At 34.5% G+C, this 14,315-nt stretch overlaps 1 protein-coding gene across 1 annotated transcript in view; it reads right to left on the bottom strand.

Moving 5' to 3' along the window:
• The window catches only part of LOC106143318 (protein fem-1 homolog CG6966), a 54,529-nt gene extending 41,191 nt beyond the window's left edge, over positions 1 to 13,338 (bottom strand). Inside the window, exon 1 of the mRNA XM_060948571.1 lies at positions 13,018 to 13,338. Within this exon, the coding sequence (XP_060804554.1) occupies positions 13,018 to 13,077 (60 nt within the window). The 5' untranslated portion in view covers positions 13,078 to 13,338. The remainder of the gene's footprint in view (positions 1 to 13,017) is intronic.
• Between the last annotated feature and the right edge of the window lie 977 nt (positions 13,339 to 14,315).

Here is a 14,315-nt window from a genome sequence, read left to right as displayed (position 1 = left end):
GCTGATAAATAAGGTGCATTTAGACTTATTTTAATTTGTGGTTATAACATAGCTAGACTTTGAAGTTAATAAGAAACCGCAACCACAACTGCAATGAAAGAAAATCCATCTTTCTCTTTATCTCATCTCGGAATTTGGTTGCAATAGCGACTCTTAAGTTCCCGCCTTTCAAATTGTATAAATTGAGATTAAACTAACTTAATATGTTTAATTTTCCGACTTTGTTGGTTCTTTGTGGTGATGATACGAATTATAATTTTGTAATAAACATAATAAAAAATAAAAAATAATGTTCTTATTGTTCAAATTGAAAGTCATATCGATTAATAAAATTGACCCTTACCATAACACCTCAAGGATATAGAGTAAACCTGTATAATGATCAATGATCATTAAGATTGACGATTAATCATATCAGTAGTCAAGGCCTAATTGATTCACAACTCTTCCGTCCTGATGTTTAGCATCCCTTATGCACTAATGCAAACAAACATGTGTATGAAAAGGATAGAATCTATATCACTTGATATCGCATTGAAAATCTTGATACACCGTATATGGAGAGATCTAAATGTCTTTTCTCCTTTTATGTGAGTTATTCATTGTAAGCGAGACACGAGGAAACATTTCAAACGATCGTGAACACGTATATTTAATTAGTCATGTATCATGCATTGTTATTTTTCTTTCTTTGACTACACTGAAGTATTATTAGGTTTGTATTGTTTGTTATCAATAAATGTTTCAATTTCGTTTACTTGTTATTTTAGTGTCTTTTCTTTTTTGAGACGTTCTACAAAACAAAGGATATTCCTTACTACAGGCAAAAGGCGTTGTTATTGTGTTTAGAAATCAAATGCTATCTAGTCGTATTTCAAATTAATGCTACGATGTCTGCTACTCTTCCTCTGATCTGCAAGGTTCATAGGATGGATATGTATACGACTACAATATTTTCAGCGTACGCACATGATGCTAATAACATACATATCTCAGTCCATATCGAGTTGTTGAGGCCACGTCCCTACATGGCGATCACACGTGCAGGTGCTTCCGTGGTCACTGGAAGTCTGACCTCTCCGTCATGTCTCGCAAACTTACCGACGTCTTTTTGGTTAAAGATAATCATTAATAAGTAGACCTACCAGGTCGAAGTGGCATTTTTTTCTGGAATAAAATGAGTATTCCAGTGGTATGACTTTGATATTTTCTATTGGCAAACATGAATCTACGAAGTCTTTTAAACTTTTCTTTGAAAACCCATAAAGATGATCAAACAACAATGATCCTAAAGATCGTAATTCTTATAAATTTTTGTTGAAGATAAAGCAGACATTGCTACTGAGAGCATGGCCGGTGATCTCGTTCTAGCGACGATATAAGTTACTATTATTAAGTACGTGATGAGAGACGTGTGTCGGCAAAAATTCTATTTGTATGTACTGGAGATACGCATGACGAATTCAAAAATAAATATGCCATAAGACCTGCGTCTCACAAACCATTAAAAAATTACTCGACACAGCAGACTCACCCAAAACAATAACCAGATAAGAAAACTTGTCAAAATTCTTTCGATAAGTATTTATGGAAACAAGTTGATTAATGTATTAATTCATGAGGAAATAATTGATGTTCATAAAAAATGTTGCAAAAAGAAAGGAAGATAATGAACAATACCTGACGCGTTTAAATTCATGTTGAAGATCGATAATGTGCTGCTGAAACTTACCTGCAACAAATATAAAAGAGAAATTAAACTTCAATCATCGAAAATACAATCATAACAAAGTTCTTCATAAATATTAAATTAGTAAATTCAGTTATTTATAAAACCATTCTAGACATTGCTGTCTACAAAACAAACCTTTTGATTTGTGGCTAAGTTTTGCATTATGACATTTCATACATACTCGTAAATTGTTACATTTTAATGAAACTTTTTACCATAAAACAAATAGTATCTGTAATATCCACCATTGTTTGATGCGTCGATTTAAATTCCAATAAATCAAACTAATTTGCACTAACTGCTACAATAAATAGCTTCTATTGCTGCTGATAATAATCCCTTAATATTCCAACTGAGCAAACTTCATTGAAATGGACCGTTGACCACTTAACCCAATTTTTATTACAATCTACATTATCTTTTTCATCATTTCCGATTCAAAATTCAAATGTTGCCTTCAAATCTTAAATTCTGCTAATAACTCAAAAAGATTTTTACTTAAAAGATAAAAAGAGAAATAAAAATATAAAAACACATAACATCACTCCAGATCTAGTCTCGTTTGTTCTTAATAGTAGAACTGGAATTTTCGATGCCAGTAGCGTAAACAAGATTATTAAAACGACCAATTTTTTTTACTATCACACATCGGTACAGCCGTTAGCCTAGTTATTTTAGTAAACACTTTCGAAGCCCTGCCCTCCCACTCCTGTTCCTATTCTCTCTAAAGCGAGATGGGATCTTACATATTTTATAATTGCTGTCTACCTTGAGTTTTTGCTACTACTATATTTTTTTTTCATTGAATAAATGATCTAAGACATTTACTTATTTTGATCGTTACCTTATAGTCATCCTATTTTAGCCAAATTTATTGAACGCACGGCTTCTTTGAAATTGTCCATCCCAATGTGATACGAAAGGTACATAACAGTCTTTTCGAAATGTTAAGCTTTACTAAGAATGGCGAAACCTTTCGCCCTAATTATAAAAGTGTTTCTATCGAAATAAGATTAACAGCAATAGTAATCTACAGATGTAATTACTGTCGCCGTGATTGCCTTATCGAGTTATTTGCATCATTCGGATACCGTACAAATCAATTGTTAAATTGCAATCGAATTACGGGTTACATCAGATAGATTAAATAATTGATTTGTTTAGATTTGCATTCGAATTAGACACGTCATGTAATGCACACGCAAAGTTGTTATTCAAGTTCTGTTCCAGATCAGGGCCAGCCCAGTTGCCATGATTCTTCTGCAATCTTAGGGCAGTGTTATTGTCCTTTTCTTAATTACTACTAGTTTAAGTCCTCTCTTCTTCGTTAAAGATTGTACTTAGATGTCTTTGTGGAAAGCGACTATAAGATGTTTTTCAATCTTAAGGACAGATTATCCAAGTTTTGTTGCTGCTTTAGTCTAGCGTCATGCGAAATTTTAAGACATTTAATATGACTTGGCTTGTGACTTGGTCGTTTAATAAATCAGTTGTATTGATAGCAATGACTTCCTATATGTTCTATCTAAGGCAATGACGGTTTGGCTTCCTGTCGGCAACTTTCCCTAATGTCTATATCTATATTAATATTATAAAGCTGAAGAGTTTGTTTGTTTGAACGCGCTAATCTCAGGAACTATTGGTTCGAATTGAAATTTTTTTTTGCGTTGAATAGACCATTTATCGAAGAAGGCATAGGCTATATTACACGCGCTGCAACTATAAGGAGCACCTTGGCTTCCAGCCATAGACATGAAAAATAGGGACTAAGATGTGGATATACGAATATTTTTTACCCTCTTACTCTCACCTAAAGATGTATTTCCCAAAAAGGGGCGACTCACAACCGTATGCATCATCACGCTTCAAAAAATCGCCTTGTCATTTACAGTATAGATCACAGTTTTGTACAAAGGCGGCAAAGCGAAAAGATCAGAGTGAGATTGCTAAATATTATATTAACGCATAATTATTACACGTACAGTGAACATCATATCTATCTATTATAGCTATCCTGCATGAAGATAGTGAATTTGCATTTGGGTATGTTGATATGCTGTTGGCTGTACATGAACTAGCATCGCGCGTGACGACATGTGGAAATGGACTTTTATTCAAGAAGTGATTAACGCTTGAGGAAAACAAGTGTTAAACCAAGGAAGTAATTTGATTTACAACAATGAGGAAAAGATGGTCTTAATTATCGTACGTATCTTATTATGAGAGCTTTCGAGTAAGTATGAGAATATTTGCAACTCCTTAACGATCAAACGTTAAACTATCTGAGCTCCGGGGCTTCGCTTTCGTGGGAATTTCGGAATAACAAGTGCCGCATATTTTATACGATTAATGTATATTATATTTTATTCTACCCGTGTACAAAATTCCATCTAAATCCTTCTTGTAGTTTTTGCATAAAAAGGTTATAAATACACACATCTTTACAAACTTTCGCTTTTATAGATAACAAATTGATCGAAATTTAGTAAGTAGGTTAACTGGCTATACCTACAATATTTTTATTCTGAAACTCCAAAAAAATTTTTGCTAACTTAGATAAATTCCGCTGAAAAAAAGAACAGTAAGAAAAAGCAAGTTGAATTGATTGCTGAAAAAAAGCAATATGCCTACTCATTAGGTACATATCCTATACAAAAAATCTAAATTCTACATCCGTATTTCTCACGTAAACACGCAAAACAAACTACTTACGAGGCCAACATTTGCAAGCAATCATTAATATATATACATATTTGCATATTTTTAGCTAAATTTCAACGAGTAGTAACTTTTGATTATAATTAGGCAGGTATATTTTTATTTCTTCCTGATACGTACCTACTACTCACAAAATAATTTTGCTATTTACAGAACAATGATATAATACTACCGGGTTTAAAAGGCAGGCAAAAAAAAATTATAAACAAACAAAAACTTCACCTATCTAAATTGTTTATCGCATGTACTTCATAATTCATAAATAAACGTTTGCACCAATTAGTTTTCTGTGCGCAATTTTCATAGTAAAAAAAAAGAAAATCTTCCCGCCTTTTTTTCGAACGCTCACTGAATACATTATGGTGTCCAGAGTTTTATTTCGTCAAAAATTATAAATCAGGACTAATTGTCCTCATCAATAAATTTACAACAAAGTAATAATCATAGATCGGAATAGGTAGATTGATTTTATGTACTTGCATCATGAATTACCATAGAAAGCATAACATTTCCAAATTTCAGCTTGGCGGCTTTGCGTTATCTTTAAGCCTGCTTAAGGTTATAGTTATATTATAAATTCTAAAGTTTGTTAGGATGTATGTGTGTTTGTTACACTTTCACGCAAAATCTACTAGACGGATTTTAATGAAATTTAGAACATGGGTAGAATATAACCTGGAATAAACACACATAGGTATTTTTTATTCGCCGAGACGCAGCTGGTTAATTTAATAACCATCCTTCGTTAAACCTTCACGAGCAAAAGTCTTACATACATACATACATACATAAACTCACAAAAAATTAGCAAAAGTCTTCTAAGTTTATTATTACCTTGAAGGTTTACCTTGAACAGTATAGATTCAACGACTCCTATGTCTTCACGTGAAAGTATCAGAATTGAATTCAAACCAACATTACGCAGTCATTACCCGTGTCGCGTAATAGGAGTCATGATGTAAGGAACATGACGCGACAAGCCTGCCGTGACGGTAAACTCTTGTCACACTCAGGCGGGTTATCTAATGGCAAATAGTTGTAGGGCATTCCTGTCCCAGATTACACCAATGTGGGCAAACTAAATAAGTCGTATTTACTATATGTAAGAAGTCGAACGATGATCACATTTCATTCGAACTGAAAAACTTGGAATTGTTAGCAACACTAAATAATATTTTGTGCGGAATTAACTAGTTCATTGGTTTAGTGCCTAGACGAATACAAATACCTATCTACCCTCCTATCACAATTATTATTTCTAGTATTAAGCCCATTCTGATCGATTACTAGTTCTACGTCCTTACAATATCGAATGTAGATTTCTGGAAAGCCAGGCTTCAAAAATGTTGTCGCAATTTGTGAGACAAAAGCAAATAAGCCGTCACAACATCAAATAGAAAAGCAACACAAACGAAAAAGGTCAGACAAGGCACTGGAAGCGGAATAAATTTGCGACGCAAAAGAATATCAAATGTATTGAAATGTCAATAAAATCAAACAAAATTTTATTCATAATAAATTGCTCGCATTTCGCAAAGATGTAGATTTCAATTTTACTCCGTTTTATGTAGATGTAAATGCAATATTCTATTTCTAACCGCCGTATACAATGACAACAACATAAATATGCGGTTTCTAAAAGGTTTTTCTAGTAGTTTAACAAGAGTACTAAAATGCATACTTATAATAAAATAGTAACTGACCGCGATGTCTGTATTCGGTATGTAGATATTTAAGACTTACAGAAGCCAAAAGTTTGATTTTTTTACAATTTTATCCCTCTGTCTTTCTGTATGTTTGTACTCGCATTACGCGAAAACTCAGATTTGAATGCGGTTTTCTTATATGTGTTTGGCTTGGTCCAACTTAAAAACTGGCATACAAAGATTTCTCCCATCACCCCTCCTAAATGGCAATCTATAGGGGATCAGCATTTTCAGTGAACTTTTACAGTGCACGAAGTCGCGAGCTAATCATCACTAAATTTAAAATGTTGACATTGCATGTTATTCATAACGGATTAAACCTAATCTTTATTTATTGTTTTGCCGGCTTCTATGGCGCAGCGGTAGTACGCTCTAGTCAGTGTCTGTGACACCTGATCTCCCGGGTTCTATACCCGGCCAGGCATTGATGAGAAACTGACTTTTTCTGATTGCCCTGGGTTTTGGATGTTTACCGATGTAACTATCACTACATAGTATAAAACAAAGTCGCTATTTTAGTCTGTTTGTCTGTATGCTTAAATCTTTAAAATTACGCAACGGATTTTGATGCGGTTTTTTGTAACAGGTAGAGTAATTCAAGAGAAAGGTTTTTATGTATAATAACATTTATAATTTTGCACCCGTACGAAACCGGGGCGGGTCGCTAGTTTATTATAAAATATAGTATCGTTGAGTAAGTATCGCGTAACACAAGTCTCGAATTTACTTCGAGGCTAACTCAATCTGTCCCGTATAAATTTATTTACTTATATAAGCCACCCAAGAAAATCCAAAATGCAAAGTTAAAAAAAAACACTGGCATAGTTAATGAACAGCCAAAACAAGATAACAACAGCAGCTTGAGCTCTTAATTATTATTTATTTGCAGGTTTTATCAATAAAACTTACGAGATATCGAATGATAGGTTATCTCGGCTTGGGTTTTATCAAACCATGTGAACGAGTTTACACATTGATATAGAATGAATAACATTTCCATAACAACAGTACTTACTTATTTAATTTTATATATTTCAAACTCTATGCGCAAATTAAAGAACATTCTCGTTTGTTTGCGTAAATAAATACTTGTCAAGTCAAATATGACGCTGATTGGCATTTTGTTTGATTTAAAAACTAGAAATAGTTATTTAACTAAGTAGTAGTAACAAGATCAAAATATACACGAAATGTTGCATGAAAAGAGATATGAATGTGGATGAAACTAATGTGGTATTCAGAGATCAGGGCCAGTGGAAAGATGTGGTCTGCCTATCCCTTCGAGAAAGAGGCGCGATTTGATGTATATAACCAGAAACAGAACATGAACTTGATGGAAGGGCATGCTTAGCACGTTCTGTGTAGAATTGGTAAGAGATCAACTCTATTGATCTTTACATCAACTTTATAAATTAACCACCAGTTTCTTTCAATCATCACGTACGCAGCGCAAAAAAAGATAATCAGATATCATAAGACAAAATCACTTTCATATTTTAACAATCAATTACATACAAAATTACATAGTGCAAAAAAAAAATATTCAGACATCGAAAATCACGGTCTAAGCTAAAATTGCAACAGTCGAAATGGCATTAACCCGGCTCTCTTGCAACACAAGAGACGCAACGGCGCGGGCGCACGTGTAGCAACTGCGTTTTGTAACCTCCTGTAACACTTTCTGACAGCGTAACTGTAGTATGGCGGTAACAGCAATGGTTTGCACTGTTAAAAGTTAATGACATACAGTAACAGCTGTGTGGTTCCCGGCATAAATAGAAAAAAGTACCAATCCACCTCTTTCCCATGGATATCGTAAAATACCACTAAGGGATAGGTTTATAAACTTGAGATTCTTCATTTAGGCGATAGGCTAGCAACCTGTCGCTATTTAAATATCAATTCTATTATTGAGCCAGGCGGCTGAACGTTGCCTGTCAGTCTTTTCAAGACTGTTGGCTCTGTCTACCCCCCATGGGATATAAACGTGAGTATATGCATGTATGTTCATTTTTTCATAAAGTAACTTCATTTGACTAACTTTTCCCCCCCTGGCGTTACTCTCAGAAGACCCCGGGTTGCTCCTTTTGACCATGATCCGGGATCGGGTAAGTCATCATGTTTTAACACGAAGATACTCCCATCTGACCTCCGCCACCATTTTAGGGGAATCTAACCCATATTGGATCAGGGCAACACAACCAGTTGCTTTAATGTGTAGGTTTCCTTAGGGTGTTTTCCCTCACCGCATTAGAGCATTGGTTAGTATTCAAACTAATTTACATGACTTCGAAGTCCACTCCATGTCTTTTCCATTGATGTCGTAAAAGACCAGTAAGGGATAGGCTTATAAACTAACTAAAATGTTCCTCTTGTAGGCCATGGGCTATTTGAATCTCGATTCCAACATGAAACCAAGGTGAACGGGGTCTTTCAGTCTTTTCGAAATGATTGACTCTGCCTATTGTATTTATGAACCCATTTTGAGAAGTGTCTGAGAAACGCATCTACGAAATTTTTGGGTATTCACTGTCAAGTTCATTAAGGCTTGTTGTTAACTAATGGCACTTTATATGCTATTTAACTTGGTAAACATGACACAAAAAATGAGAACATTACGCAGTCAAAATAAATTTAAGGCATCTAAAAATAAATACGAATCTCATACATAATTCAATTATTTAATTATAAGTAGGTACTCCAAAACAGACTGTGGGATTACCGTACAATTAATTAATATTTTACCAAAAAAAAGGAACGATAATGACAGAATTTATCAGAATTTATTAGCAGAGAACTAATATTGGAAAAACCTTATACAATGAGATCAAAATATCATCAAGAATCAGGTTCGGCACATATTTAAAAATCTAATATCATTTTTAAATAGGTGCCGAACCACTCGAGTGTCTATGTCTTAAATAAGAAGAGTTTGCCTATATCCATGAACATGATTTGCCGTAAGGATAACATACATATTATCACGTCTACATCCCTTGCAGGGTAGACAGAGCCAGCAGTCTTGAAAATACTGATATGCCACGTTCAGCTGTTTGGCTTAACGATAGAATTGAGATTCAAATAGTAACAGGTTTCTAGCCCATCGCCTAAAAGAAGAATACCAAGTTTATAAGCCTATCCCTTAGTCATCTTTTACGACATTCATGGGAACGAGATAGAGTGGTCCTATTTTTTTTCTTATTGGTGCCGGGAGCCACACGGCACAACGCAAGGATAACGCAAGTTCATTTGTCTGCAATAGTTTCGCTGGACATCAAACAGACAAAATAGATAACCATAGCCTATATATAAATTTGTTAAATAATATTTAATTTTGTTCTAAAACAATAGACAATGAATATATAAGCGAAGTCATGAATAAACCATTAGATGAATTCGGCACATTCTAAACTCAATTTAAAAACATCGACGTAGTACAACAACCCAATAAACCAATTCCAACAAAATAGTTTTGCACCACATCCTCATTGTCTACTTAATTATGTATGCGTTCTTTTGGCAGGCATCCAAGTATGAAACTGACAAAAACATGGACATTATACCTAACAAAGGCCACTAGGAAAACATGTAGGAACAAAAACGTACCTATCCTTCCTGGTTCCATCTTCCGAGCTTTAAAGAAGAGCACGGCGAATGACCGATGACTCATGAACACAAAGAGCCGGCAATGACCGGCGACAAAACGAAATAGAGGAAAAGCGATGAGCCATGGTCTAATTCCAACAGAACTGACTCCCGGGACGTGCCTTTTAATGCTTTATCCGACCTCGAAGAAACGCGTAAAACGCAACAAAATCTGGGTTGTTTAGTCATACATCTCATAAGTAGGACAGTAACCCGGAAACGGCGCAGTGAAGAGTGATAATAAAACTGTCGGAACCCTTAATTAATCACAAAAACAAAGCATAGAATGATTCGGACTGTAAAAGTGGATTTATTGAATGTAAATTTAGTTTAAAATTATGCGTGTCCGCAACGCGAAACACAAAAACACAGATGAAATTCATGTCAAAAGAATTTGCGCCGGCGACAGCATGTTTCAATGTTGATCATTGAAGCATTTCGCTCATAAAACCAACATCGGCTGTAGCGGAACGCTTGAGCCGACAACTTGGGATCACAGTTTAATTATATCGCGTCGCTTTGTGAGTAAACTAACGCTGCATTCGCGCATCTGGGATGAGTAACCAGAAATCTGCGTGGCATATTTTAAATCGGTCAAACGAGGCAATTTATTGCGACAAGCGGTTGAAAATTTAACGAAAATAGCGAACAGGTAATGATTTCGCTAAAGCCCGTTCTCCTTTTGGCCGTTTCTAAATTTTCTTAGCTCAATCTCGGATCGCCCACACGTTGGTTGTGCCTGTGGAGTGTAAACAGAATGCGAATGAGGGCAATGCACTCCTGCCTACTTTCCCTCCAGAACATTTATTGTCAGTCCAGCGAAACAGTGCGGAACATATGCCGTTTTACAGAGCAAGACCTCAGCTCCTGTCTTTGTTCTAGGGATTTGACCCCGCCTGCAAGTTAATGCGTCGAATCCTTGAATTATTTAACATATAATTGTTTCCTATTGTCACAAAGGATAAAATGAAAGCTATATGAATGATTTAAAACAAAGTTATGTTTCGTAAATAAACGTCAATATGAATGTGTAAGTTAAAATTAAATGTCAGAGTGCGCGAATGAATCGGGGAATGTTTCTTCGGACCCAGACAATTGAATACCAACTATTACCTCTGGTCAGTTGGCGCTCACATTTACTTGGGCTGTACCTTTTACCCAAGCTCAGCGGTGGCGCCTGGCCAGGCATTTGTTCCACACTTAGAATTTACAATTCAAATAAAAAAACTTACCTAAATTGTTCTTCCTAAACACTAAAATAGTATGGTGGAACTGTCCTCATCTAGAGGTTCTGTTTGATAGCGACTTAAATCATTTCAACAGCAACATCCTCTTATATTTGTCACTCTTGAATACCATGCATTTCAAATGAGTCTGTGAGTTTTGACATTATTAAGAGATGTTTAAATCAATCAAAAAGTTCTCATATGGAAAACGGGGTCGCCCTCTCAGAGCAGTTTGGCAAAATGCCACAACTGCAGGTGCAGAAGCATAGCAACAAATGAATAAATATTACAGGAGCGAACAGAAAGAGTATGAAATCACAAATTGTGCTGGGAAATGTAATGGAAATTTCTATAGACTATGGAAGACTTAATCATTAATAGATACTATTTTTATAAAAAAATAAATAAGGCGACTAAGCTTTATAATCTTGGCATTCTTGTTTTAGGCGATGGGCTAGCAACCTCTCACTATTTGAATCTAAAGTCTATGATTAAGCCAAAATGCTGAACATTGCCTATTTATATGCAAAGGATATAGAAGTGTATGTATGTAATAAACATTCACAACTCATGTCCTGACCATACAATCCTGAACATGAAATATATATGTTTAATTCTCAATTACTATTTGCAGTGCAGATTACTGAATGACAAACAGCATTCCACTAACACTTAATTCAAATGACTTTTTTGCTGATTTACAGAATTACAAAAACACATACAACTGTTATAATAAAAACACATGAGTCTCAATCAGCGTGTCCTTTAGACACAAAGACCTCCTCAAGATCTCAAGGAGGACCATGCAAGCGAAACCACAGGCTATTTGCATATTTTCACATCCCTTTTTGTGTGTGAGTTATTACATTGACATTCTTCTTGTTTTTATCTGTTATACAACTTAGTACTGCTTAATTTATGATCATCTTTTAATAATTAAAGGTAAAAATTTGTAAATAAAAATATGATATTGCCATGATAACTTAATTGAAATACTGAATTTTAATAACTTTTGTTACTGAATTTAAATAATTGTTACTAGTGTAAATTTTAAAGTTATTAAAGGACCACTCCATCTCTTTCCCAAGGTAGTTATAAAAGGAGAAAATAGGCACATTTATCTTGTGCAGCTCGTCCTCCAATTAAAAATGGGCAGTGGTACAATGGTCAGAATGCAGTCACTACTAATAATGGAGTCGAAGGTATTTTATGCAAGCCTTGAAAATTCCTAAGTTGTAAGAACTGGGTTGTAAGAAACAAAGAAGCAGGGATGGAATTATGATTTAAGCAGTTCTCATAATAGAAGATTAGACTTATTGGAATGTGTGTTGGATGGGGATGTCAGTTATGAAACAAAAGGTAAATAGGTCCCTACTTTTTGCTCAAATAAGAAAAATAAATATTAAATTAGAGATTTTCCTATTAATGTCTTTTAATTATTATTCTTTAATTCATTGTTTGTGCATTTTAATATTTATAGAAGTTGTTCTCATATGTGATGAACTTACCAGCAGCTCATTGAACAATATATTGAGAGAAATTGAGTAAAACTGTATTTGTGAGTGCGATTAAAGTAATCCCTTTTTATTCAGCAATAGAAGCATGAATTCCCTAGTAATTTATGTAACTTATATGAACAAAAAGTAAAGAACAGGGTTTCATTTGTGGCAATTGATGATTTTTATAATAATTAAATAAAAACTACTATCCATGAACTGAACTTGATGCGAAAACAATGATCGTTTTTATAAATTTAGTGAAAGAAGCGGTAATAAATAAGAACAGACCTAAAACGTATGTAAAACACTGTAACTACAGTTATTAGGTAACGGAAAACGAGCTAAAATACATACTTACTACGGTGGTAGCAAGCAATTCTTATTGGTTCTGATATAGCACGAAATACTAAGTGTGACTTTCAAAATACTGCATATTATATTATAAAATTCTAACGAAAAGGAATGGCTTGCTCTATTTTCTAAATACTTACTTTAAGACGTGTTAAATTTCCATCCCGTGCAGCGTTGAAAACGGCTATTTTGAAATCCATAATGGCTCTCTTTGCGACGCAAATAACACACTAATCAATATGTCACTTCAAGAACAGCACTTTCTTCTTTGTATAATCATTGAAAATGCATCGGTTCACGAATAATCAAAGCAACCAATTAGTTTATTTCAAAACACTCCGATACGACACGTTTTCACGCTACACGAACAGCTGCAATCAACACGACGACGTCGTCTAAAAAATCAGAACTGCCTGCTCTGCTATTGCTTGCTACCGTACTTCGTGCTGGTGCTGCCTGCTGCCAATGTCAATCTGCCATAAAAGTAATGTTACCGACTCTATATGTGAGAAATACCCTTGCTTCATTCTAATATAAACAAAAACAAGTTAAAACAAGGATGTGTTGCGTCACCGAGCTGGTCAACCTATTTTTTTTATTTCAAAGGGTCTGAAATTGGAATAAGGATGAATGAGTTACTCGTCAAATAGGTTCTTTATGCCGAAGATCAGGTTATACTGGCGTCATCAGCCGAAGAGTTACAGTTTTCTTCTTCATCCCGGTTACATCCTCACCTTTCTTTAAAAGAGCCCGGAAAACCTGACTACGATTCTGAATTACGAATTTTTTTTACCTGTAGCAAGTTCCGTCTGCCTTTCGTAATTTTACAGCGGATCAAATTCAAATTTTTTATTCATTTTTATAGGATATTTCATATCGCTTAATAATTGTCAAATCTTTTGGTTTCACAACATGGGTTGACTTGAAATAAATTACTTAATACTAAGTTTACTGCCGCTTCGAAGGCATCAGTGCAGAAAAAGCGGTAACAAACTGCACTGCAGCATATTCGTCAACAACGTCAACTCCACAACTATCCAAACTTAGAATAGAAATGTGGACGACAGAATACATAGTTCAGACTAATTTATTTATATGAGATTTTAATAATAAATTTTTAAAAATACATAGTTTTTAATGGATTGCAATTTTTATTTTTGAACCTAACCCGTTCATAAAATGTTTCTAGTGCTTTATAAAAGCTGTAGTTCTAAAATGTATGAAAGGCATACTTTTTCCTTATTTTAGGGAAAAACAAAATAATCCGGAAACGCGCACCGCAGCCAAACCGCAGCATCTGTCAATTATCAAATATTTTAATTAATTTGGAAAAATTTACAGTTGAAAGCAAAAAGTATGTAATCAATCACTCTATGAATGAAAATGTAATGTTACATCTTGCGTCAAATAAAGATTTATTTAAAGGTTCCACTGAAAA

This window comes from Amyelois transitella, chromosome 16 (assembly GCF_032362555.1).
Source record: "Amyelois transitella isolate CPQ chromosome 16, ilAmyTran1.1, whole genome shotgun sequence".
NCBI classification, from domain to species: Eukaryota; Metazoa; Arthropoda; class Insecta; order Lepidoptera; family Pyralidae; genus Amyelois; species Amyelois transitella.
The sequence above is the reverse complement of the archived record's forward strand: the minus strand, read 5'-3'. Positions and strand labels throughout refer to the sequence as shown.